Consider the following 27,211-nt stretch of genomic DNA (forward strand, 5'->3'; position numbering starts at 1 on the left):
AAACCTGTCTCAACTAAATGAATGTACAAGTAGGAACCCACGTCAACGAAAGACAAATTACCATAATTAACATGACAATTACCATAATCATTACCATGATAAATCGCTCCTGTTCAATCGAGAGTAGAAGCGAAGGAGTTTCGTGCGCGCCAGTGGAGACCTGAGACCGTCGGCATGATTACAAAAGCGTCTTAAGTTTTGGCACCGCCCATCTTTCAAACGCCAAAACGTCCCTTCATTGGTGGAAATCGAGTCACGTGACTAACGGTCGCGGGAAGCTTATGACCACGCTTGTTGTAAGTGGGAGGAGTAGCTCTTCATTCAAACCACTTTTGTAAACAAAATCGTCTTAATCGGCATATATATATATATATATTTTAAAACTTCAAGGAGCCTTGTTTGTCTGGACTGTGGCATTCATCGTCGTTTTGGCTTTGGTGGATGTTTGATCTTATTTTCTGATCTGGCTGGGACCTGAGGGACGCAGGGAAGAAGCCATTTTCCTAGCTAGCTAGGTTAGCTAGCGAGCTACTTTACCATTCGGCGAGGACTGGCGGATCTAATTCGGTCTAATTCGGTTGTGGATGTATTTGACAGTTGCTCGGGGACTGAGTTGTGGGCACTCAACAAAGACACACTCGACTGGCTTAATATACAACTTCAAAGAACGTTTTGTGTTTAGCTTTCAAGCTAGCCAAGGGGCTAGCTCGCGAGCTGACGCTAACGGTTCGTTATTTTCGAAAAAAAATGAGTTTCGTCTGTCGACAGCATGCCGAGTTTTCTCCAAACCTCCGACCCGTCCGCCAGAAGTTGCAGTTTTCCACCAGTGACGGCGAGGAGGACAGCATCGAGGACGTCAACAACAGCACCGGGGCTGAGTCCGGTTTTACGGAGCTAGATTCGCCCGTGCGCCCGCGTCGCGGTAGCGCGAGGCGGGGAGAGGCGCACAGCAGCCCTCTGGACCGAACACGGGACGACGACGACGAGGAGGACGCAGAGTCCTGGGACGAAGAGGGATTCGGCTCGCCGTCTCACCTGCAGACAGAGAAACACCCGAAGAACGCGCCGTCGCCACGGAAAAGCCCCCGCGCGTACGACAGTTCACCGGAGAGGATGTGCGCGCACGATGACACGGAGGGCTCGAGCTCTCCCGTTCCGGACTGTCCGGACACGCCACCCCACAAAACCTTCAGGAAGCTCCGTCTCTTTGATACTCCCCACACCCCGAAGGTTGGTGCGAAAATTCACTTTCTTGCTTGGTCTGCATACAGGAGTTGAGCATAATGCGTCAATGTCTCTAGTACATGCAGATATTCCTAAATTAGCTAGCTAGATACTTTCCAAGAAAACGGTTGGACGAACGCGAGATGTGCATTTACATTTCTGCATGTTGTCTAGCATTATTCTGTGCTGATGTATTTAATCGCTGGAAAATGTAAAGATGCAGTGAGGTCAAGTGGGATAACTTGCAATTACGTTTCTTCAGTGCTACGTGAGTCTAGTTGTTTTCCTCCAGGTAGGATAAATTTACGGTCCCGTAATCCAGTCGCTCAGATAACCGTGCAGTTGCGCAATGGCTTGAAAACACAATGAATCCTCCCATTTAAAAATAATGTAAGACGAGTCGTTTCTGCGTGTTGTAAGGAGGGACGAATAATAATGTTCACAGTAATCATGTATTGTGTTTAATTTGCAGAGCTTGCTCTCCAGAGCGAGGACTTCAGGATCTACAAATAGACGAGTAGCTCTCTTCAAGAATGTGGATTGCAAGCGCAAGGCCGGTCTGGAGGGGAGGCGACCCCAAACCCCTCTGGTCAACATTAACCCCTTCACGCCTGACTCCATCATCATCCAGTCAACACAGCAGAGGAACAACAGGAAGCGCTCTCACTGGAACGAGTAAGTCTTTAAATCTCAGAGTTCATTCATGCGCTGATGTGTTTTTGGTTGAAAATGTTAGGGTAAGTTTTGCTACAGAATGTTTTTCTTTTGCATAGAATTTTTGACAAAAATGTTGAGCTAAGGTTAGTTAAATACGTTTGGTGCCAGTGCTAGTCCTACATCAGGCTGACAGGGAATCGGGCTTCATGTGCTTAGTCCTCTGTAATGCTTTAGTGTTGGTGGTGAAATTATGCCTTTTTTTTTTACTGTCTGGTGTCACAGCTCCTGTGGAGAGGACATGGAAGCCAGTGATGCAGAGACTGAAGAGGACATTATTCCACCCTCAAAGGTTGACATTTTGTGTCTTTCATGTTAGTTAGCTTGTTAAATTGTTTTTGTTAGATTATTTTTGATTTATTTGCTGTGTAACCCCCTTTAACATATGCTTAATTTTCAGTGGAAAATTAACGTTTGATACTTTGAACTTTAGATACTTTTATTGTGAACTGTATAAATGTATGTCAAGGAATGCATCAGACCAGATAACATGGACTAATTTGTTATTCCAATCTCAACTGAAAACTTGTCATTCTCAGAGAATTACTATGATGGAGAGTAACATGACGTCACGATATGCATCGGAGTTTCATGAGCTGGAGAAGATTGGTTCGGGCCAGTTTGGTGCTGTGTTCAAATGTGTTAAAAGATTAGATGGATGCATATACGCCATCAAGCGCTCCAAGAAGCCACTGGCAGGCTCTGTGGATGAGTAAGTGACAACAGTCTTATTTTTTCACCATAAATGTGATGTGGGAGCAAGACCCAGGGACATGGGCCATTCATTCACATTTTATGTTTCTGAGACACTGTACAGAGCCGTGTGATTGTTGTAGGTTAATTATACTGCAGTGTGTATGGCTGACCGAATTCTCGAATTCTGCATCTACAGGCAGAATGCACTTCGTGAGGTCTACGCACACGCGGTCCTCGGACAGCACCCCCACGTGGTGAGGTATTACTCTGCGTGGGCTGAGGATGACCACATGCTGATCCAGAACGAGTACTGCGATGGCGGCACCCTGTCAGACGTCATCGCGGAGAACTACAGACACATGCACTTCCTGTCCGAGCTGGAGCTGAAGGACCTGCTTCTGCAGGTGTCCAGAGGACTGAAGTACATTCACTCCACAGCTCTGGTGCATATGGACATTAAGCCCAGTGAGTGGCTCTTGTGCCCGTCGCTCTTACCCACAGTCCTTTGCCTCCAATTTGATACACTCTCACGGGTCTTTGGCTTGCTCATTAAGGGTGTTGACCAGGATTCCTGTAAAGTTGTGCTGAGACAAGTGATTAAACTGTTCTATAAATTAAATTGAGCCGAATCTTGTCGAGATGAATGATGTGAAATTTAGTATAGTACACTTATACTAGTACAGTATAGTATACTTGCTGCTGTTGGTTTAAAAAAAATTCTCCAGTGTTCAATTTTTCTCTCCCTTTCTCTCACCAGGTAACATATTCATTTCACGGAAACCTGCAGTGAGTGTTGAGGAGTTTGAAGATGAAGAGGACGGACCGAGCACTAGCGTGATTTACAAAATAGGTAAAAGCGACTGTATGCACACTCGAGGAGCAATGAGCGGCTCTGTTGCATAAAAACATCACCATCCTGAACTACCTCTCTCCCCTTTCAGGTGACCTAGGTCATGTGACCAGGGTGACCAATCCCCAAGTTGAAGAGGGTGACAGCAGATACCTGGCTAAGGAAGTTCTCCAGGAGGTAAAAGGAAGCATGAAGCCATGTGTGTTGGTGCAGTTAATGCTGATAATGCCATCACTGTCCTGCTTGCTGACTCTTGTTTGTCCTTGCAGGACTATAGTAACCTGACTAAGGCAGATATATTTGCTCTGGCCCTGACCGTGGTCAGTGCCTCTGGAGCTGAGCCCCTGCCTAGCAACGGGGAAAAATGGCACAAAATCCGAGAGGGAATACTGCCCCATATCCCACAAGTGCTCTCGAAGGAGTTCTTAAGCTTGCTCAAGGTACAAAATTTTCACTACATCTCTGCAGAAGTGGACAGTGTTGTAGAGTATAAGACTTTGTCTAACCAGACCTTTTGTTATAAAAAGTGATAATGTTGCTCACCTACTTCCCACCCCCAGCTTATGATCCATCCAGACCCCACACGGAGACCTTCAACCTCTGACCTCATCAAGCACTCTGTCCTGCTGACCGCGTCTAGAATGAGTGCTGATCAGCTGCGTGTGGAACTCAACGCAGAGAGATTCAAGAATGCCCTCCTCCAGAAGTAAGAGACTTACTGCAGAGTGGTGCTGAAGTGCTGTTAGATCAGATGGCTGGCTCTGCTTTCAGCACTTGGACATCCAATGTTTTGGTTTTTTTTCCTCCCCTGTTCCAGTTTCCTTCTGAACCTTTGGTGTATTATGTAGGCCTCACTGTGTTAACATGTATGAGGTCATGCCATGATATTGTGTTGTTGCTTTTTGTAAAATATTTAACACCTGTAAAACAGGAGAGGTAACTTATTCACTTTTATTTAGTATTATATAGTATCTTTTTAGCTGGGAAGTTTTTATAGGGGGCAGATGTGTTGAGAGTTGAGACTTAGTGGAGGAGAAATGTATAAAAGGTGGGATGGCCTCAATAAACTAACATTTGTTTGTTTTGTCTCAGGGAGCTCAAAAAGGCTCAGATGGCCAAAGCAGCAGCAGAAGAGCGAGTTCTCTCAACAGACAGGGTTCTGACCCGCTCAATAGTGCAGTCTGGCTCCAGAAGCTCACGGCTCATTGGGAAAAAGATGAATCGTTCTCTCAGCCTCACCATATACTGAACCCGAACTGAACCTGAACTGAATTTCCTCTGCAGAACCAACAGTGGTGCTCTATCATGGATTCCATAGACACAAAACTTTGACTGCTTATGCTGGTTTGTGTTTTTTTTTTTCTTTTTTTTTTTCTCCTTTCTTTCTTACAGAAACTAGGAGGGGAATGCGTCTACCTGTTTGTACAAACATGGGCTTAGATGATTTTCTTTGCATGCTCAGATGACCCTTTGCAGGTTTCCCTTGTCCGTTTTAGATTTGTGGATGTTTCAGTATGTAGTAATTTCCTACGGTAGTCAACGTCCGTACCACATCCCAGGTCGTTTTCCTTTGCCTCTATGAGTTCTGCAGGGCGAGGGCTGCCCAGTCTCCCTGCACTTCTAATGTTTCTGACCATTGCTTGTAGTTGAGGGACTGGTGGTGGCTGAAAGCCCTAGTTTCCAGATGTTCCAGACCTAAGACTTGTGCACCTTACTGCCTGTGAAAAATGCCTGATGTTGACTGATGAAGGTTGGGGCGTATGCGTTGATTGCCATTAAATTGAGCACTTTGGAGGCAATGAGGAGCTTGCCAGAACGCCTGCTGCTATTCGTGTTCGTCTCTTTCCATTTGTGGTTGGAAGATTTTGTCCTAAACGTTTACATTGGTTAGAATCATCTATCGTTTTTTGATATCCAATTATTGACACCCGAACCCCCCAAGAAACGACGATCAAGTCTCCTACAGCAATCGCAGTTATACATATTTTTTTTCCGCGTAGTCCAAAGCACGAGGACAAGAATTGGGGTGATTATCTAAACACGTGATTAGGAAGAAAAAAACAACTACTGGGCAAATTCATCTACATTCATCGGACCACCCCAAAGCGTTAACTATTGCTTAAACTGGAAGCAGAAAGACTTAAATGCCATAAATGCATCTGACTCTTAGGTCTCCAGGCCTGTTTGTAGCATTAAAACAATCGCTGTTTGTTCTTTGAATCCTTTTCCGTTAACAAGTAATGTGTGTTTCAGTTGCTACTACTGCAGTTTCTCGGGTACTGTTTGTTCTCACTCTACAGCTATCCAACACGCTCTTGTTTTTCTTGTAAATATGTTATTTTAATAAATTCCAGTTACATCAGATTGTCGCGTTTTAATGCACTGTACCGTGTAGTCTACTCTACTTCCGAAAGCGCTCGCTCGTCGCTGAGCGGTGCTGCAGCATCTTGCAGTGCGCGCGGGGAGGCACGTGATCGCTACCCAGTACCCGCGAGCGAGCAGTTTGTCGCGGCGCAAGCGCCACGAGAGTGACCGTCTTCTTGCTGCCAGTCAACATGGGGCTGAGGGACGAGCTTTTGAAAGCGATATGGCATGCCTTCACGGCGCTGGACGTGGATCAGAGTGGGAAGGTTTCGAAGTCTCAGCTAAAGGTTTGTTCGGCTCCAGTGCTGGAAATCAAAGTTTGGTTTTTAAGTAACGTGATAACGGGAGCGCAACTTTGTTTCCCCGCTCCAGCCCGGAGACACGGCCGGGCTCCGTTATCTGGCGATGTGGATATAACGTCGGGTATTCAAACTTGTCCGCATGTTTTAGTAAAGCGATATAAACCTGAAGTCGTGACCAGAAAGCTGGAGCGTGTGTGTGTGTGTGTGTGTGTGTGTGTGGTTGTGGTTGTGGTTCTCTTGTAATCGCAAGGTTGAGTTTTCTAGCTTGTTGGCTGTTGTGCTTTGTTCATGAAGTTGCTCCAAGTTAGTCCATTTATGAGAGCAGAAACAAACACTCCAAATATTTTCGTAGGCCTACTGTTAGTTCACGAAAAACATTCAGGTAAAGTGTTTTGTTTTGTTTTTTTAATCTGGAAGCAATCCGTTTATTTAAAACTGATGTGTAGCGTTTGGTTTATTTTTTACATATTTATAAGCTTTTTTTTAAAGATGAGAGATTTTTGCCTACAGAAAAGATGCTGAAACTAGAACATGGGCTGTTAAAGGTTTTGGTGTCGATATAAACAGGCCTATTTCTTAGTGCTAGAACCGACAGTAAGAACAATAAAAGCAATAAAAAGAAAGGGCAAACCACTGCGAGCTTAATTTAGTTTTTGTTTTGAAGCCTTTTGGTGATTTATATATCTACTGTTTGAACGTACGCTTTAGTGAAACGTGTAGGGTCGTGCTCCAGTCGGTGCGTTAGAGCACCAGGAACTAAGCAAAGGTCTTTATTAACGGGATCCCGATGTTTAAACGATTGCAACGCGCTCCGACCTTCACAGCGTATTAGTCGAATGCCTGTGAAGTACACGTGTAAACGATACGCGCATGTGTTCCTAAGCGGGTACATTTATCAGACCTGAACACGCATGGACGTTTCAGGTGCTTTCCCATAGCCTGTGCACAGTGATGAAGATACCGCATGACCCAGTAGCGTTGGAGGAGCACTTCAAAGACGATGACGAGGGGCCAGTCTCTACCCAGGGATACATGCCCTACCTGAACAGGTTCATCCTCGACAAGGTGAGATCTTTGGGTTCAGTGTCTATACTTGTGTATTCCCGTGGCTATAGCAGTATTTATTCCTCTGTCTATACCTTTGTATAAGTGTTTATTATAGTGTCTATAGCTGTGACAATACCAATGGTGATGCCTATAGGAGTGTCTATATCTGTGGGAATACCAATGTCTATTTAATGTTTCTTCTCAAAAGGTTTAACCCTGTACAGCTGCACACTGGACAAAAGTATTATAATTATATTGCCAAAATTTATTACAACCCTGTACAATATGTATAGGACACCCCAAAGCACCCTTGATGTGACATGGTTGAACAGAAACCTGATCAAATTTATTTCATCTTGTTAGATAATTTGGATGCTTTTAATTATCCTAGAGCACACATCTGAAGCAACAGAGTGTGGATGCTCACAGAACACACACATACACAAGAGTTTGTCAGATGGCTTTATGTTTTAATATCAGTATCGTAAAGGCCAGTATTGTGATAACAATAAACAAACCTTTTTTGCAGTATTTAGTTTGTTGCATGAGTTTGGAATCTGCTCATGAAGGTTGTTTTACTTAGGTCTCATGGTAGTTGATTTTTAAAAATGATTGATTATTTTTAGTGTTAATTTTTAATTTTTTGCTGATGTCATTTTGATATCCTGGAAGTATGTTAAGGTTGCTGTAGTTGTTGCATTTCCTTGTAGTCCTTCCTTGTGATTCCGAGACCTCACTGTATTTTGTTCAACAAGAATCAGAGTGTGTGTTGTTGGTTTTGAAACGTTTCTGTTGTTCCAAGGGCATGCTGTGTAGAGGTGTTGTTTAAATATTATCCTGAGATTTTGTACATGTATATGCGCAAGAGGAAACAGATTAAGGAAGAGACATTTCTCAACACACCACACAGCAGTTGTTTAGTTTTCTTTGGCTGTTCATTTTATCATATCACCGCACATAGGAGTTTACAAACCACATCACTCTGTTTAGCTCCATTCAGGTAAAACGACTTTAGAACCCCTGAAATTCAATATCTGTTTTTGTGTGTAATAGTGACGTTGCACTCGTTGACTGTAAGTGGTGGTGCTGTTAATGAATCGGGCAGATATTCTTTGGTGTGTAATTTTTGGTGCTGTCTAACCTCCTCCCCACCCCTCTGTCCTTCACAGGGTTTACTGGCCCCTTTCCGCTACATCAGCTGCTCTTGTGGCCAAGTGTTGCCCGTTCCGTGTGTACTTGGATTGTACTCTCTCTCTCTCTCTCTCTCTCACTCTCTCGCTCTCTCTTTCCTTCCCCTGCTCTCTCGCTCTCTTTCTTCCTGCCTTCTTCTAACTGTTCCTCTCTTTCACTTTCTTTATATTTTCATTCTCCCATTCATTATTTTCTCTCTTTGTATGTTTCTTTCTCTCTCTCTCGTCAGTTCTTGCTTACTGAGTCAGTTACTCCTGGGTCAGCACTCCACATCTGAGTAAGCATATAGATTAAAGCACTTCTCTAGTCTTCTATACCACTGGAACACGCTCCTCCCAGTCCAGGCAAAAATTGCGTTGAGTATCCATTTTATTTGATGAATCTTGAAGCTTTATTTTGAGGAGTTTGTGCTGATTCTTAATGCTGGAAATAACGATGTCCATAAATCAGACTTTCCTAGTGCAGACTTTTGGACAACTGCGTGGTTGTTTTGTTTTTGGGGTTTTTTGTAAAATGTGGCTCAGAGTCAATTCCTCCACCGCCCGAACTCAGACGAATCCTGGAATGCATTGTTAATGAAGTGCAATGATGTCAGAGAGGGAACAAAGACCAGAGCCACTATAGAAACGCCAGACCAAAATAGAGCAGCCCTCCTAAAACCACCAACGCTCAGAGACTGGTTTCGTTTGCCGCTGTGGGTATGATGTGGCCTATGTGCTTTTACACACCATACATCTGTGACCACCTTGATAGCAGTTTTTTCAACTAACCATATATACTTGTCTAGATATAGTTTCTACTATATAATTCATACTGATGGTATAATTAATGAAAATAACATTTTGTAATTAAAATGTATAATACTTAATAGTTTGTGCCACACAGTTTCTGTAGCTGTGTTTATTTTTATTATTTGCAGCATTTTGGGTGTAAATTATATGTCAGTTTTGCAAATAACGTGAACACTCTTTACAGGTGTGGGTGAGCCTGTGTCAGGGCTGTGTACCTCTGAGGGAGCCTGTGTCAGAGCTGTGTACGTCTGGTGTCATCTGTTTCAGAGCTGTGCTGGTTTGGGTTAGCCTGTGTCAGAGCTGTGCTGGTTTGGGTTAGCCTGTGTCAGAGCTGTGCTGGTTTGGGTTAGCCTGTGTCAGAGCTGTGCTGGTTTGGGTTGGCCTGTGTCAGAGCTGTGCTGGTTTGGGTTGGCCTGTGTCAGAGCTGTGTGAGGCCAGAGGCAGTAATAAGGCCTGTTTAGAAATGTCTGGCTCTTGGCTCCTCAGAATGCAAATGATCAGTCCTCTCTGGAGCTCAGCTGTAGCAATGGCTGCTTGGGCCCCTACAAGGCGTCTATTGTGTGCCCGTTGCACAAGGCGAGGTGTGTGTGTGTGTGTGTGTGTGTGTGTGTGTGTGTGTGTGTGTGTGTGTGTGTGTGTGTGTGTGAGTGAGAGAGTAGTTTTGTGTGTGAGTGTAGCCTGTGTGTGTGATAAACTGGTGCAGTCATTAGTCTGGAAAAAAAGATACTCTTTCAAAACAAACTTCCCCCTCAAATGCAGCTGTGCGTTGGTGTATTATGGTGAACAGGCATTTCCCTGGCAGGGTCAGCACTGTTTTCTTCACTGTTCAGGTACTCACAGCCACATCAGCAGCTATAAATAGCACTAGACTGTTCAGCAATAATTCAGGAATGTCCGCGGATCTGACGCATCAGAGATTTTCTGAGCTACTGCAGTGTGCTTCTTGTAAATTCGAAAGACATTCTTGACTACATCTCAAAGTCAAGACACTTTGAAAGTCCAACTGCTTGTTTTGGACGTCAACGTCAGCTTTATTGTCATTCCGACTATACATAGACAAGATGTAGTATAAACACACAAGAAATATATAAAAATATATATTTTACAAGTATTATATATAAGTATGTGTTCCTCCTCACCAGCAGCGAGCCTAATCTGCATTAGTGAATGATGCAATTTCAGAAATATAAATTGTTTCATTAGGCACAAACAGAGAACGTTTGTGTGAGAATGCAATACTGAAAAAGTGAGTTTAGACACAGGTGGAATTTTCAGTCCCACTTTCAGGTCTGCTGTATGAATGGTGTGTGTAAAATGTACAAACACTATACTTGAAACATCTGCTTTGTATCTCTCTGGTCACTCTGCATGGTGCACCTATCTTACAGGTGTGTTTTACGTGTACAATTACGTACCCCTTCCGTTGGCTTGCATTAATCGTGAGCTGAAACAGTGATGGTTGGATATATTTTGGTGGCAGAGCACTCTTTAAAACCAGCAGTAATACTGACATGTGTAAAGTAACGCAGCTACACTGCTATGCTAGACCACTTACCAAAATCAGCAATAACACTGATGTGTAAAAAAACAAACAAACAAATCCCCCCCAAAAAACCCAACTACTTCTGTGCCTGTTTAACTTAGCTGAACACATGTCAGCGTTAATGCTGCACTAGGAACAGGCCATTGATGCAGCGCTTACGAGGTCAAGGGAAAGTCTGTACAATTTAAATGAAGAAACTGGTGAATGTTTGTGCCACACAGTATGCTAAAGGTCTCTAATCCTAATTTTGCTTTTATTACACCTTTTATTACACCTACTGGTGCCAAGGAAACGTGGGATCTTTTTAAGAGAAAAATTGTTAAGATATTGATCAAGATTGGATTCAGGAATCTCTGGCCCAAATCTCATTTTGAACTTTTGTGATATGGATGTCTCAGATTATTAATTTGATTTTGTAGCAGAATCCTATAATACAGCCTGTTTGAACCATTAAGATAGTAGTTGTGAACTGCTAGGCTGGTGGGACTCGCCAGGCTAGTGTGAACTGCTAGGATAGTGTGAAAAGCTGGTCATGAATACATGACTACTTAAACATTTATGCTTTTCTGGCAACTTTTGATTGGGCTGTGTTATGAAAATAAATAGTTTCTAAGTCTTTCATGCAGTCTCTTAGATTTCCCTTAGTTCTGAGGGGCTTGTGAACATGAATGTTCTCTGTGGTAAATAAGAACAGTTTGTAGCTCTAGTAATTGCGAGAGTGCATTGTCTGCGTTTAGTGGAGGATATCTGAGCGAGGGATGTAATACTGAGAATGTTCCCAGCAGAGGGTCCAGGGAGTTGGGCACTGGAAGGTCTCCATTATCAGCGGCTTTAGTTTGAGCGTTCCGGAGGTATCCTTGGGAACGCCAGTTTGCTCCCGAAAGAGAATGTTTTCCCACTGTGTGTTCGAACCCCCCCTCCCACGTGTGGTCTTTTAACAAACATTCAGGAAGTTCAGTTCAGTTTGATGTATAACAATAAATAGATTTTAAAAAATCAAAATAAAATGTGGACCAGATGTTTGCTAATTAATTGTGTTTTGTGGTCCACCATCTCTGCAGGTGCAAGACAACTTTGATCGAATGGACTTCAACAAGATGTGCTGGACTCTGTGTGCCAGGAAGAACCTCAACAGAAACCACCTGCTTATTGCTGATGATGATGCCTTTAAGATCTGGTGTATATTCAACTTCCTGTCAGAGGAACGGTACCCTTTGGTCATAGTTACAGAGGAGGTATGACAGACCAGTGGTTTGTGAGGATTTATTTTGTTTGTGCAGTTTGGTGTGATGATCATTTGGCAGTTATAAATTCCATTGAATATAACAACAAACATATAAACAAAAAACTGCACTTGCTATCCTAACAGTATGTAAAACCAGTATGTATGTTTGGATGCAGAGTTGTTGGTGTCCATTTATAAAAAAAGTATTAATACTGTTCTGTGTGTTTTAATATATTTATGGTATGGTACTCCGTTCTGTTATATTGCTCAACAGTTTTGTTGTAAATGGAACTACTTAGCATCCTGTAATACTCACTAGAATGTGCCACGGCTCTGTTTTCATATTTGTAACCACGGTTATTTTAATTAGGGAGGAATGAGGTGTCAAAGATTCAGTTCATTCTCTACATTACCTGTGATCTCTCCCAGTCTTTGTATATACAACTGCGAAGACTGGTGTATATCTCACTTATCAATGAATGCTACTCAGTATTATTATTTGTTTTGAATTAACTTAACAATTATTATGCAGAGAAGGTTTATTACATGTGGTTATTAGAATCATAACCCTGACCACATTATTAAAAATACTTAGTGTTTGCCTCTACTCACTTCATTAGTCTTAGATGAGTGACAGTTACATGTATCTACACTGTATGAAGAACTAGAATGTAACATTTTATCCACCCTGGACCAGATTGCAACAGGTGAGGGCTGGCATGCCAGTGTGGTGATTAGGTGTCATTCTTTTGTCCTCAGATCGAGTACTTCCTGTGCAAGCTTACAGAGGCGATGGGGGGTAGCTGGATCGAGGAGAAGTTCGAGGACTACAGGGGGCAGCTGAGCGAAGGGCAGCAGTGCCTGACCGCCTGGGAGCTAATTGAACTGGTGGGCACAGGCCATTTCAGCAAGGGCATGGACCGCCAGACCCTCTCCATGGGCATCAGTGAGGTCTTCCAGGAGCTGATTCTGGACGTGCTGAAGCAGGTGCCCGCTGTCACGACAACGTCGTGCCTTTCTCTCTGAGGCCGCTCCTAAAAGGATGGCTCACGCACTTCTTTGAGGTTCAGCCGGGGGTTGTTTTTGTTGAAGCAGTCTGATTTTTGCTGAAATTAGTTTGGTGTGGTGGGTGGTGCCATTCTGAAGTCACTTCAGGCTAACATAAGCTTATAAGATTATGTTTTGGCTTATGCTATTGGTGACACATTTTAGTATTTAATGTGGTTGGTGGATGATAAACACTTACTGGGACTGTAATTACAAACTGTCTTCCCAAAGAATTTGCCCCACTGTAGAGTCCCTCTACAGTGTTAGAGTCTGTAGAGTCCCTCTACAGTGTTAGAGTCTGTAGAGTCCCTCTACAGTGTTAATTCAATAATTGTGGCATGTCTGCAGTAAATGCCTGGTTAGCATGCATCAGGTGGTGTGCAGTATGCGTTGGCCAAGTTCTGAGTTCACTTCTGCATCTCCGTGATGTCTGAGAGGATACATGTTCTGGAAAATGCAGGGGGCATCAGCAGAGATCACCGAGACCAGTGGTGTTTTTTTTTTTTTCGCTTTGAATGAGAAACCGTTGATGCTAGACGTGCCAGCCCTCACAGAAAACAGAAGTGATAGTTGCACATGAAGTGAAGTCCCCACACTTTGCCAATTACTTTCAAAGAGGAACGCATGGACGGTTTTGTAATGTTCACTCTATTTTTAGGGTTACATGATGAAAAAGGGCCATAAGCGTAAGAACTGGACGGAGAGGTGGTTTGTGCTCCAGCCCAGTTCAATCTCCTACTATGTGGGCGAGGACCTGACAGAGAAGAAAGGAGATATACACCTAGATGGGAACTGCTGTGTGGAGGCAAGACACACGTTTCTACTCTCATCCTGTGTCACTGTGACCTGGATTGAGGTTTCAGTTCACGTGAACAGCTACAAGTAGCTATTTGCAGATACTTGTAGGTTACAGCCTTTATAGGCTGTGAATATTTTGACCCTGTATTCAACATCATACTACATTTAACAGAAACCTAAACCAAATTCTAAATGCTACCCTTAGTCTAAACCTAACCCAGAGCCAAATTTATAATTTAAGATCTTAAGTTTATCTTTCCAGTAATTCTCACTAGATTTCACCACATTACTGAGTTTCAGAGGTTTTTTAAACAATCTGTACACAATATAAACCACATTAAAGGACCTATCAAAATAATGTGGAGTGTTTGTCAGCCTGAGTGGTTTGGGACATTACCCTGTGTTCAGAAATGATCCATTAATGTATGTCACCTTTATTGTTCATTAATGCAGTGATTTAATCAGCATCCTTCCTTTTCCCGTGTAACACTGGACTGATGAGTCCCTCATTTCCTTCTGCAGTCATTACCGGATAAGGACGGGAAGAAGTGTCTCTTCTTTGTCAAGTGTTCAGACAAAAGTTACGAGATCAGCGCCTCAGATAAGAAGAAGAAGCAGGAGTGGATTCAAGGTGGGAAAGGGCTTCCTGATTGACTCTGATTTCTGTTCATTAAGGAAATAACACACTGGAAACCTGTTTATGAAGTTGTCTTCCTTGACACTGTATGAAAATGAGGTAAAATTCTTTCTCTTCCCTTTTTTCATTTTCCCTTTTTGCTTTTCTCTCTCCCTCACTCGCTCACACACTTTCTCTCTCATTATTTTTCTCTCTCATACTCTCTTATACACTCATTCTCTCTCTCTCTCTCTCCCCCTCTCTCCCTCCCTCTCTCTCCCTCTCTCTCTCTCTCTCTCCCTCCCTCTCTCTCTCTCTCCCCCCTCTCTCTCTCTCCCTCCCTCTCTCTCTCTCCCTCTCTCTCTCTCTCTCCCTCCCTCTCTCTCTCTCTCTCCCCCCTCTCTCTCTCTCCCTCCCTCTCTCTCTCTCCCCCCCCCCTCTCTCTCTCCCTCCCTCTCTCTCTCTCTCCCTCCCTCTCTCTCTCTCTCTCTGTCTCTCTCAGCCATTCAGACGTGTATCTCTCTGCTGAAGGTGGGCCGGCCTGCCCCGCACTGCGAGGCCCGGCAGAAGCGTCGTGAGCTGAGGCAGAAGCAGCAGGCAGAACAGGAACAGCTGGAGCTCAGGATGAGGGAGCTCCAAACAGCCAATGAGAGCAAACAGAGAGAGCTGGAGGCCATGAAGAAGGTGTGTCAGTCTTCAGCATTCTCACACCTCCCCTCACCTCCCCTCCCCTCTCCTCTCCTCGCAACTTTGTTGAGTATTTAACATGTAAATTACATAAATAATAATGAAAGAATTCATGAATACATACGCAGTAAAACAGTTTGTATTCAGATTATTCTCACATGTAAATTTACATTCAATACACAAAGCGATATACAAAGTAATGGGGTGTTGCATGTACTTTGTAGTAAGAATAGAAGCACACAACTTACCTGAGAGATTGGATGTGTACAAAACAGGAACAAGGCTGTGACCATATTGACCAGTCTTGAATGTGCATTTCCACGGGACTGTGGTTCTGTCTTAGGAACAATTGTAATTCATGAACGCAGATTTCACAGAAACCCTCCACCGTTCTCCCATTCACCTCATTCTTATGTTCTCAGCAGAAACCCCTAAACAAAAGTTTGTTCCCTGACTGTTCAGATATTCGTGAGGCTTCCAGTCACGTTAAGCTGGGTGTGTGGTTTCACCCCCTCGGGAAAGCTGTGTATTACATTTGTGTGTGTGTGTGTGTGTGTGTGTGTGTGTGTGTGACTGCAGGTCTGCATCACTGAATGGGAGTTTGTCTGTGTCTGCAGGTGTGGAGAGTGGGGGAGTGTGTGTGTGTGTGTGTGTGTGTATTGATGGGGGTTGGGGTTGTTTCACTAGCTCACTTACCCTACTTAACCTGTGTTTCCAGTCTGCTCTGATTATCTTGATTACCTTTTCTGATCAGAAGTTGGAGTATAATGAGCTAGCAGAGGCAATCCGATCCTAGCGGGAGTTAGTGAGCAGAACAATCAAAGCTAAGCGGTCCAAGCACATGATTGCAGATTCAAACTAATATATGTTTTTGGCGTAGGGGGGCCAGACATATCTGATTTTAGGCCGGACGGTCCAGTTTTTCAGCTCATTGTCTGGCAGAACGCCTGAACACACTGCTAACTGCTTTCCATTGATGGGTATTATTTTAGTGTTTTGCTGGACCACATATATGTCAAAGAAAAAAGAGAACACCTTGTGTTAAGTTGGTTTAACGGATTGCCTCATACCTGCTGCTTAAGTGCTAGCTGGGATGTTTGCAATGGTGTGAAAATTCAAATAAGAAAAAGAACTTAAGTTTGCAGTGGTCAGAACATAGTTTACTTTCCAAAAGTATGAATGATAAATTTCATATACAGTATGCCTGACCTAAATACTGCAAGCAGGTGCCGATGTTGTTGAGATTTCTCGATCAAATTGGTCCGCTCTGCTAGCTAGCTAGCTAGCTAGAGAGGTTGTGATTTAAATGTTGTGTTGGGTCATAGCCCCATCCTTCATATATCGTCCTTTTGGGAGTGCGTTATGCTTCTTTTGGGGGTTATGAAAGTGGCCACCGTATTTTGGCAGGTGGCATCAGATATGAACTAATGCTGACCAATCGTATTAGCCCTGCTCTTAACAGAGCATTGTTTTGTTGCTCTGCGAACAGTGTGCTGTAGTGTTTGGCTTGTCTGTGCCATGGCATCTATGACAGTAGAGCTGTAAAAACGACCCCGCTGGGCCCTGTACAGCCAGAAACACGGGCCTCACACAGTATTTCACAACACTGGCAGGACGCGTCTGCGGTGCCATGCAGACAGCGTGAAGTGGACCAATCTCTTGACTCACCATGACAACAAGTTCCCATTGTCTGAGCTCGGTGTGCCTGAGCTGTGGTGTGAATGGGGTACAGCCTGTTGCTGAGACACCCGTGCCTGCCCCAGTGGCTCTGTACCCAGGGGTGTAAAACATACGACTCGCTCTATTACCTGTGTCGCCAGCCCCACACACCAGTTTGCGACGCCTCCAGGTGCACCTCCATCATCACCCTGATGTGCGTTGGTGAACAGAGAGTCGAGAAGTGGCACTGGTGATGTGTACAGTGCCAGTGATGATGCGTACAGCGCCAGTGATGATGCGTACAGTGGCTTTAATGATGCCGTTCCACTGACCGTTGCACGAGCTACAACTTGTACCTTGTTGTCAGCGAGGGAAGAGAATGTGGTTATGGTTGTTTTAGCATGTGGAAGTGTTGTTCTGTTTGTACTCGACAGAGTGATGGCGGTTTGCAACGTTGTCTGGTAGACAGGATCCTGGCAGAGCTGTTAGAGGCATGGTGGTTGTCTTTTACATGTCCAGAGAAGAAGAATGCTGGACAGTTGGACAGGCTCTTTGCTAACAAGCTGCCTTGTTTCGATTTAATGTGCACTGGATTTATTGGGAGGTTGGGGTTTAGTGCTAGCCAACCTCACCATTACATGCTGGTTTATTATTGCCACACTTGCCCTCTGCTGTCCACTAACGCCATAATGCCCCTCACTGCTGCGTTGCGTGCTGGTTCAGTGATCATCACTCAGGACTATTTCCTTCCTGAATTGCTAACGCTTTTAGGGGTGTTGCCATTCTTTTATTTCACACGTTGTATTTGGGCAGTTTAGTTGACTCGTGGTAACTCAGAGCCTCTTTGTGATGTGTATATGTTTCTTCGTGTGGGTGGGTGTGTGTGTGTGCCTGGGGGGGGGGGGGGTGGATATACTGGCAGGGGTGTACTGGCAGGGGTGAGGTCATGATCACGTAGATGATTCAGCCAGGGTGAGACACTGTCATTTCCTCTGGCCTGTTCCTCAAATATGGGAATCTTTGCTATGTATGGACCCTCCTTACAGTACTATAAATATTAAAGTATTTTATATATTAAAACCATCAGGCAGACAAATGTCCCTTGGTCAAAACCACTCATGAAAGAGGCCAGTAAACACTGATACAATGAATAGAGTATGAAGTCAGTTAACTGACTTCATAATACTGGTGGTAGCAGTGCTTATAATTGATTGTAAAATATAGGGGATCTTATTAACTTTACCTGACACTTTTATCCAAAGCAACTTACAATCATGGCTGAGTACAACCTGAGCACTTGAGGGTTAAGAGCCTTGCTCAGGGGCCCAACAGTGGCAACCTGGCAGTGGTGTGGTTTGAAACAGCAACCTTCCGATTACAAGTACCTTAACCACTCAGCTACCGCTACCCATCTACAGATATTAGTCATAGGAAGGATAGCTGATTACGGAACACTATGGAATGCTGATGTATGCTGTTCTGTGTCCCCTCAAAGGAAATGGAAGGTGGGAACAAGGTGATGTATATTTAGATTTCATCGTTTGATTGACGCATATTTACAGCTACTGGGGGGGGGGGAAGAGACATCTGGTTGATTTGTTCAGTTCAGCATTACGTTGTACGTTGTATTAATACTATGTTTGAACAGACGGGTAAAGTTGAACAGGGTGGTCTTTTTCTCACGTACGTGGGGACAGACGGGTAAAGTTGAACAGGGTGGTCTTTTTCTCACGTACGTGGGGACAGACGGGTAAAGTTGAACAGGGTGGTGTTTTTCTCACGTACGTGGGGACAGACGGGTAAAGTTGAACAGGGTGGTCTTTTTCTCCTGTCACCCTTGGCTAGAAACTGGAGGATGCCGCAGCCAGCGCCGCGGAGGAGGAGCAGCGACGTCTACAGACCCAGAACGAGCTGGAGGATCTTTACAGAGCTGAAATGGCTAAGGAGAGAATGGTAGGAGCTGTGTACTCTCACGTGACCGGTCTCACTGGAGAATGGAGCTGGTGCTTTTCTCTGATCCTGCCTGGCTGAAGACTAGTCTGTCTTTGCCTTTAACTTGCCAGTGGAAAGTTCCCAGCTTCAGTCTGCATGTAGAGCGCCATTACTGTGTGTCATCGTATCTTCATTGTGAGTATTTACCAATGACCCTGTTGTAATCCATATTTAATCTGCTTTAAGTCACATCTGCTGAATCTGCAGTGTTTTAGGAAGTTCCTGACTTCTGTGTTCTATTGTTTTTTCTGTAATGTGGAAGCAAAAATTGCAAATTGATCCGATTAGAAACAGATCAGCACCGTTTGCAGTATTTATTAGATAATAATAAATAAATAAATTATAATAATAAATAATAATAAATTATAATAATAAATAAATTTAAACCATGACTGAGTTTAAAATGCAGTCTGTCATATTTAATAGAAGGGTATTGACATTGACATTGAAACTAAACCACATAATAATCAGAGATAGTGGTGTAGAAATGCACTGATGCATTGTAATACATTAGTTTGAAGGTAATGGCTGTTTTAAAAATAGAATATATCAGAGTAGATAATGTTTAGAATACATTATGATTATATAAAATATTTTTCATGTAAAAACTACGTACAAATCTACTGATTTCTGAATTTAAAACTTGGAGTGATGTTAATATCATCTCTATTCCAATACTGTATAAATAGTTTCTCCGGTCACAATGGTATATTCAGTGTGTGTTTTTTTTTTAAAATTATTCTGAATTGTACCAAGATAATCCTATGAAACCAAATTAAGGTGTAATCTGATATTTCAAGACGCACTGAATCATTTCCTAAATAATTAAATTAATTTGTTTGCAGTCAGTGACTGTTTAAAGGCCCGTGTAGGTGTTGGTGAGTCTCTGTCAGCTTTGGAATAAAGCTGCGTTTTAGTTCCTGCTTGTTATGGTTGCTCTCGCTTTTAGTCCCGTCTTCAGGAAGCAGCGTGCATGCCGAGTGGTGTTCAGGTCATCTGACTGATTAGCCAGACAGCAACGTGACGCATTGCAACCCTGAACAGGCTGGTTTCGTGATATGGTTTACATGTCATTGTCTTGCTGAAATGTCTTCCTCTGATATTGTGTTTTTACTGCTAAACTCAGCAGTGTTGCTTATTTTTTCAGCGATGTGTCAACAGTTGGCTGTGCTCTTCTAATCTTTTATTAAGAAGGTATTTTTTTGGTCTCATAATTCCATGTTTTACTGGCAATGAAACTACTTTGGTCATCCAGACCAAACTTTACGTGCAAATGCACAATTGGAACCGGCTCCAGACGGTCCAACTGCTCTCTGGTGTTCGAGCCGATCTGTTACTACTCATAGAGCTTGGACATGGGTGGATTGTGGTTATGAATGGTTGTGATTCCTACATGGTTACCTTAACACAGATTGGTTGGTTGACCACCTGACTTCTAGGGAACAGGAAGATAGAAAGCCTGTATCTCCCAGACCCTGAGAGCTGTGACGCGAGTACTCTGAACTAAACCCTTAGGACCTGTGTGTGTGTGTGTGTGTGTGTGTGTGTGTGTGTCTCAGGTACGGCTACAGATGGAGGAGCAGGTGGCACAGAAGTCCAGCGAGGTGGAGGTGTATCTGCTACGCGTGCGGGAGCTGGAGGACATGTACCACCGCTTGGAGGAGGCTCTGGAGGACGAGAGGCAAGCCCGGCTGGACGAAGAGACCGTGCGTAAACTGCAGGCCAGGTATGCATGCATGCATGTCTCCAGGAACGAGCACAGGCACTACACATGTATACACAAACATGCACACACGTAAACACACAGAAGTGGAATAAAAAGGCATTTGTGGACAAAATGAGTCCGTGGAGGAGTTGGCAGTGACTTCTCACGCATTTTCAATCACAAACTTTCGTGCATTTTCTCTCACATTTTTCAATCACAAATGCTGTAACGTCACTGACACATGATGTGCAGCGAGTCATGTCTGTGGTGTGGGGTTCCTGTTCGCTGTCTGACCCCATGCAGATGTGCTATTCTATTGTGCAGTGTTTGCAGTGGTATTGTGCAGTTTACCTACACTGTTAATTCACTGTGCATTGATGCGATGAAGTGAGTTTTAGTCAACGTGCATCCGTGTACTGATGTGATATATGCATGCAGCCTCTCATCACTTGTGTATGTGTATGTACTTACCGTCGCACAAGGAGTGGAAAGCTCACTGCCAGAACACCGAGGCTCAGTTGTATGTGCTGCCTGAGTGGCGTCTGTCCCTAAGCGTGACGCAGACGCCTGCCTCCACCACGCGCATGGGCGTCCTGCTCAAATCTCTCTGCCCGTGTCTCAGGATCCTGGAGGAGGAGTCAGCCAAGCGGCTGGAGCTGGAACAGATGCACCTACAGCAGCAGCAAGCTATCACACAGACGCGGGCCGAGAAGGAGGAGCTGGAACGTGAGCGGCTGGCCAAGGAGAGCGCCCTGGAGGCAGCCGCGCAGCAGCTGGAGAGGCTGGAGGCCGAGAGGCAGGGGGCGCTGGAGCAGTACCAGGTAGCGCACTTATACATGCATACAGGCATACAATGCTACTACACGCACACGCGTGCGCTCGCATACATGCAGGCGCACACTCACACGCGCATACATATATGCACGCATGCATGTATGCACACACGCACACATACAAGTTTACACTCATGCTTGCATGCATACACACATCTATGTATACACACATGTATACATGTACATGTATACACACAACACATGCATGCATGCATGCATGCATGCATACACACGTGCATGTATACACGCACGCATACATGCATGCATGCACGTGTAAGCGGATTCTTGCAGATGTTCCATACTTTTCCTTCCATAGTGAAGCATGTAGCCTTGCTTTTCTGCTCCTGCCAGCTTTATCCGCAAAGACCCAGTTTGGCTGCCGGATTCCACTTTAACCACTTTAACCACTTTATTGAGGACAGAGTCCGGCTAATCAAACAAGTGGCATCAGCTGGAGCTCCTGCTTGGTTGGAATGGAAGCCTGGAGCAGCTCTTTGAGGATAAGATCAGATGCCGTGCCATGCCAAGCCTATTTTGGGAAATTACCATGGCGATGGTGTAATACATTACATGTGCATTTGAAACCTGTTTTTACAGTCTAGAGATAATAAGTAACTCCATGCAAGATGATCTGTGTCCCAATCTGAGCAGTCCTTATGGAGGTTTTTCACATTTGGTTTAGTGCTCCCTCTAGTGGCTTGATTGAGCAGTACATTGTAAATTCTAGTCAGCTAAATGTCTGACAGTGGGTTACTTGTCAGCACTGATGATGTCTGTTGCTGGACAGGAAGTTATCAAGAAACTGGAGGATGCTGCCAATAACACAAAGAGCTGGAAGGACAAGGTGGCCCAACATGAGGGACTCATACGTCTTATACAGCCTGGTAATCTCACACTCACGTCTCGCACAGTCTGGTAATCTCACACTCACATCTCGCACAGTCTGGTAATCTCACACTCACGTCTCGCACAGTCTGGTAATCTCACACTCACGTCTCGCACAGTCTGGTAATCTCACACTCACGTCTCGCACAGTCTGGTAATCTCACATCTCGCACAGTCTGGTAATCTCACACTCACATCTCGCACAGTCTGGTAATCTCACACTCACATCTTGCACAGTCTGGTAATCTCACACTCACATCTCGCACAGTCTGGTAATCTCACACTCACATCTCGCACAGTCTGGTAATCTCACACTCACATCTCGCACAGTCTGGTAATCTCACACTCACATCTCGCACAGTCTGGTAATCTCACACTCACATCTCGCACAGTCTGGTAATCTCACACGCTCACACTCACGTCTCACACCCTGGTAATCGCACGCGCTCGCACCCACGTCTCTCACACCCTGGTAATCGCACGCGCTCGCACTCACGTCTCACACATCCTGGTAATCGCACGCGCTCGCACTCACGTCTCTCACACATCCTGGTAATCTCACGCGCTCGCACTCACGTCTCTCACACCCTGGTAATCGCACGCGCTCGCGCTCACGTCTCTCACACCCCGGTAATCTCACGCGTTTGCAATCACGTCTCTCACATCCTGGGAATCGCACGTGTTCTTGCCACACAACTCCATCCTTCTGTCTTTCGCACCCTTTCTCTTGCCATCTCCTATCTACATTCATCTTCTTTCTTCTTCTGTGTGTGTTTATCATCTTCTGTTTGTGGTATTGGAATGTTCATACATTCTCAGTTTTTCTGTGTGCACGTGTGTGCATGTGCGGTTGTCTGTGTGTGTGTGTGTGTGTGTGTGTGTGTGTGTGTCTTCAGGGTCCAAGGCCCCACAGAAGATCACTAACTGGGGCCCCGCAGCATTCACCGAAGCAGAGCTGAGTCTGAGAGAGAAAGACTGGCAGGAGAGGAAAAGCAGGACCGCTCACCCTCAGTGAGCGCCCCCCCAGTGGGTGTGCTCGGCACTGCAGGGCTGCTCCACCCAAGTGCGCGCCCCCCAGTGGGTGTGCTCGGCACTGCAGGGCTGCTCCACCCCAGTGAGCTTGCTCACTGCTGCAGGGACACTTTTTCTGACTCCCTGTACATGCAACCACTACTGAAGGTGCACAGCTGATCTGTGTCCGAATCTACTAAAAGGGACCAGTGTGAGAGCCTGCCTGACTGCAGAGTAAACTCTAATCCCAAGGCATCTGTTACCATTCCAGTCATACTGTAACATTCCAGGTCATGGCGTCACCTTTTTAGGGGATTTTATGCATCTGAATTTTAAGTTCTGCACTCTGTATGAATATGTTAATTTAGTTGTATTTTTTTGCCAAAGTGATGACTGTTTTCACACAGAAATCACAAGTTTAAAAAAAGTAAAAAGTGTTTGTACAGTAAAAAGCAGAAAAAAAGTTTGTTGACCAAGATGTGTCAAATAAAACATCTCAAGGAACGTAACTAACCTATAACCTTTTTTGCCCTCTAATTTAGTGATGAATAATAGAATCACATCACCAGAAACAATGAAACTGATTTGCATTAGAATGTTTACTTTGAGGCATAAATGGACAAATAGACATTTAAATGTAGCATGTAGAAATATCTTTTTGTACTTTGTGTGGAATACCATTTTTGACCAGATTGACACACAACAAAACAAAACTATGTGCGGTCTCATGCATTGAGACACAACTGCAGTATTAATCTAATAAACTCAGAGTAGTTTCATTAACCAAAGTTTCTTTTTTACAAAATTGCAGCATGTTTATTTCATCAAGATATCTGAGTCATGAACAGTTTTGTGTCTGTGCATCAGAATAACAGCATAGTCTCCAGACTTCAGACCACATTTGTTCAATAAAAATACAAATCATCCTATTTTATGGACATTTATTTAAGAAACCCAGAATTCAAACCTGCTTTGATGTCATTAAACTATATTCAGAAGTAATGGCAGGTAAGACACACGTGATATATTACAGGGTTGCACAACCTTACTAATGATCTAATAACGTGTGTAGTTTAAGTGACTAACGTATCTAATGAAGGTGTTCGGGTGCATTTTGCATGTTACTGCCACTAGGTGTCGCCAAACAAGCCTCAAACAGGCACGGCATAGCTGCTCAGCACACCTGCAGGCGGCAGCGTGTGTCGAGTGCGAAATCGAATCGTCAGCTTTGGAAAAGATTTGAAGTCTCTTTATGTTTTACAGTTTTTCATCTTTGACAGTTCGGAACCTCATGCTGGTTGTGCAGAAGAGCTTAGAAAGAGACTGAAGACGCAACTTTTAGATCTTACAAATCTTTAGAGGAAAGATCCTGCAGTTAGGCTTTTGTGTGTGTGTGTGTGTGTTTTCAGACGTGAAATGTTTTATGTGTATGCAACAGAACATCAGTCAGTGGCCAGCATTAAAGCATCAGTCATGTTTATATCTGATATGACAAACTGTGAGAAGCACATGCACCTGCCATTGTGAACAGCTGGTGTTCTTGGAATTTCCCCTGGACATCCTGGAATTTATTATTATTTTTTTAAAAACTTCATAACTTCATAACTCTCTTGGGAATATCTTTGAAAGCATTATTTAAAGTTTATTCTGTTGACAGAGTTACAGTGTAGACGGACATCCGGCAAGGGGGCTGTAATGTGGAGAGTGTGGCCGCCGATTTCGGGTTGGTGCGTAAACACGAATCAGTCTGCATTTGATCAAGTGAAACAGGGCTGTTAATGGTTGGCTATCTCACGCCATTGTACTCCAAGGACAAAATGACTGGGTTGTTCTTCCACTCATAATTTCCATAAACCCTTTCTGTCTATCCAAGACTGAAAATGCTTCTAATCTAAATATAATCAACACAAATTTAGAGTCTGGACCTTGGGGAGCAAACAGAGCGCGAGGTCAATTCCTCAGTCATCAGATAACTTGAGGAAATTGAATTTGATGTTTAGCTTGACTGAGTGGCTGTGGCTAACCTCATCTGTGCCATGGGAGGATAAGCACGGCTTGTAAGACTGACTGAGTATGGGTTCGCAGTAATTAACTTGGCCTGTGCACAAATGCCTTTACCCAAGATGCCCTAAGGTGATGTAACTTTTACACGCATATTTGCGTTGACTCATAGAGTAAAGATGTGTGTGATTTTATTAATACGTCAAAAGAATCAAACGATTTTCCATTTCTTCAGCACAAATACATTTCCAGACGCATGCCGAAGGGGCCAGTGGATCTAGATTAGGTAAAACGTCTCCCCTTAGCTGTGCTGTCTTGAGATTGGTGTACCCATGTCCTTTTTAAAGATGACTCCGAAGCCCAAACTGTTATGTCTGTACGGAGGTGAATGTTGATCTAAACTGCAGTTTGGTGACCAGTGCAAAGGATACCTAAACTGTAACAACATCCCATAGAAATTTGTGTAACACTACAAGGATCCTATATACAATAACAAACTGAATTTTATTAAGTCATATGTAATCTTGACAAAATAACACTTATAATACTAGTTTTAATAGTGTTGATGTGTGTAGTGTTGTTCTGAGGGACACTTGAGGACATTTGGAAGGAAAGAGACTAAACTAAACTGAGATTAGTAAAACGTTACATGATGACAACAACTAAAATTCCAGGAGTGTGGGAAACAATGATTTTAATAACTTTTGTTTGCCCTTCTTTGACTTATTAATGCTTAGATTTATTGTTTGTTAATGTTGACTATTGACATAAACAAAATTAGTTAAGGAAACATTAATGTAAATATTTGTGACGCAATTTCGTGTTGAAAAGCGTTTGCTATTCTGCCATTCCACTGGACTAGTGGAAACATGTACTGTTGCTTCAGTGCAGAAGTAGACAGCTGGACACAGAGTCTCTCCTGGCGCAGGTGCGCTTTCATGCACTTCCAGTATCGGGGTTGCGGTGATGACGCGTGCATGTGTAACGCTGACATGCGGAGCATCATCTGTTCACACAACCCGGTTCCTTTTTCTGAGCCGATGACGTCAACGGTGAGGTAAACGAAAGATTCTGCGCATTCCTAAAAAGTCCCTCTCTGATGTATGTCCAGAGAAAAAGCTGTAATCCGTGAACTCCGAGAGCACTATTCATTAGCAAACAGCAGAAAGCCAGAAAAGAGAACACGCTGTTCCGCTGTATATTAATTGATGCATTAATCATTACTTTTTGTTTAATCTACGAATTCGTGTCCACTTGCCTCTAATCTAGAACACATTGTGCCTGGAAACCCGCCGTAAAAAATTTCCTTCCAATGACCCCCCCTCCCCCCCCCCCCAAAAAAAAACAAAAACCCAAAAAACAATTATTTCTGCAACAAATAATCACGCAAATATGCGGACACCGCTTGAGTGGCGGAGCGGCGAGGAGCGCGCGAGAGGTAAAATGTGGGCGCCAGATGCGCAGCGTTCCGGCTGAACTAAACGAGCTCTTTACGCAGCGAGCCGGAGGGGTCATTAACGCCCGGCGCTCCCCTGCAACGCCTGCATCCCATCATCCCTCCTTCTGACTCCCCTGAATTCGTCCGCTAAGACTGGGGGCCTTGTGCACCAGCGTCACATTCCAAAGAGGTGATGCGAAACAGAAATGCGTTCAATTCCTGATCTGGAATCCATCGGCGAGCTGCGCCTGTCGTCGGGGCTCCGCGCTGTCCTCCGGGACGGGCTGCACAGCTGTGGTGTGAGAGGGGTAGCTGGTGCCTCTGAGGAGCAATGTACCGCATTTTAGTGTCTCTGGAATGCGGCTCGGTATTAAAGAAGTCACAACTAAACATGCGATGGATTAATCGCTGCAATTTGCTATCGAACTTTTATTCAAGCGACGTTCACACACGCTCGACCTCCTATGGCTGCGCTTGGCATTTCCGTTCTCGAGTGCGGTTCAAGCAAGTAGTATCTCGTGAACATCTGGTGATAGAATAGTCAGGATGCTAAAGACAGGTCACACTTCATTTCGGGAAAATGTACAACCTC

At 44.2% G+C, this 27,211-nt stretch overlaps 2 protein-coding genes across 4 annotated transcripts; both read left to right on the forward strand.

The window, feature by feature from the left end:
• The first annotated feature begins 277 nt into the window (after positions 1-277).
• Positions 278-5,832, forward strand: wee1 (WEE1 G2 checkpoint kinase). The gene is made up of 10 exons (XM_027017981.2): positions 278-1,230; positions 1,697-1,899; positions 2,164-2,230; positions 2,478-2,650; positions 2,831-3,099; positions 3,392-3,484; positions 3,576-3,661; positions 3,754-3,924; positions 4,045-4,190; positions 4,577-5,832. The coding sequence occupies exons 1-10, from the start codon at positions 748-750 to the stop codon at positions 4,731-4,733; spliced, it is 1,848 nt and encodes a 615-aa protein (XP_026873782.2). The 5' UTR covers positions 278-747; the 3' UTR covers positions 4,734-5,832.
• Positions 5,833-5,977: 145 nt separating this feature from the next.
• On the forward strand, positions 5,978-23,689 carry swap70b (switching B cell complex subunit SWAP70b). 3 transcript variants are annotated; one of them, XM_027017992.2, is made up of 12 exons: positions 5,978-6,135; positions 7,075-7,215; positions 11,784-11,957; positions 12,707-12,934; positions 13,653-13,799; positions 14,315-14,423; positions 14,911-15,092; positions 18,600-18,707; positions 20,306-20,472; positions 21,074-21,272; positions 22,072-22,168; positions 23,066-23,689. In XM_027017992.2, the coding sequence occupies exons 1-12, from the start codon at positions 6,040-6,042 to the stop codon at positions 23,182-23,184; spliced, it is 1,767 nt and encodes a 588-aa protein (XP_026873793.2). In that variant the 5' UTR covers positions 5,978-6,039; the 3' UTR covers positions 23,185-23,689. The 3 variants fall into 3 exon arrangements, with proteins under 3 accessions (XP_026873793.2, XP_026873794.2, XP_026873795.2); XM_027017993.2 differs by lacking the exons at positions 5,978-6,135; positions 7,075-7,215 and adding an exon at positions 8,586-9,086; XM_027017994.2 differs by lacking the exons at positions 5,978-6,135; positions 7,075-7,215 and adding an exon at positions 9,031-9,082.
• Positions 23,690-27,211: the final 3,522 nt, after the last annotated feature.

Source organism: Electrophorus electricus, chromosome 4 (assembly GCF_013358815.1).
Source record: "Electrophorus electricus isolate fEleEle1 chromosome 4, fEleEle1.pri, whole genome shotgun sequence".
NCBI lineage: Eukaryota > Metazoa > Chordata > Actinopteri > Gymnotiformes > Gymnotidae > Electrophorus > Electrophorus electricus.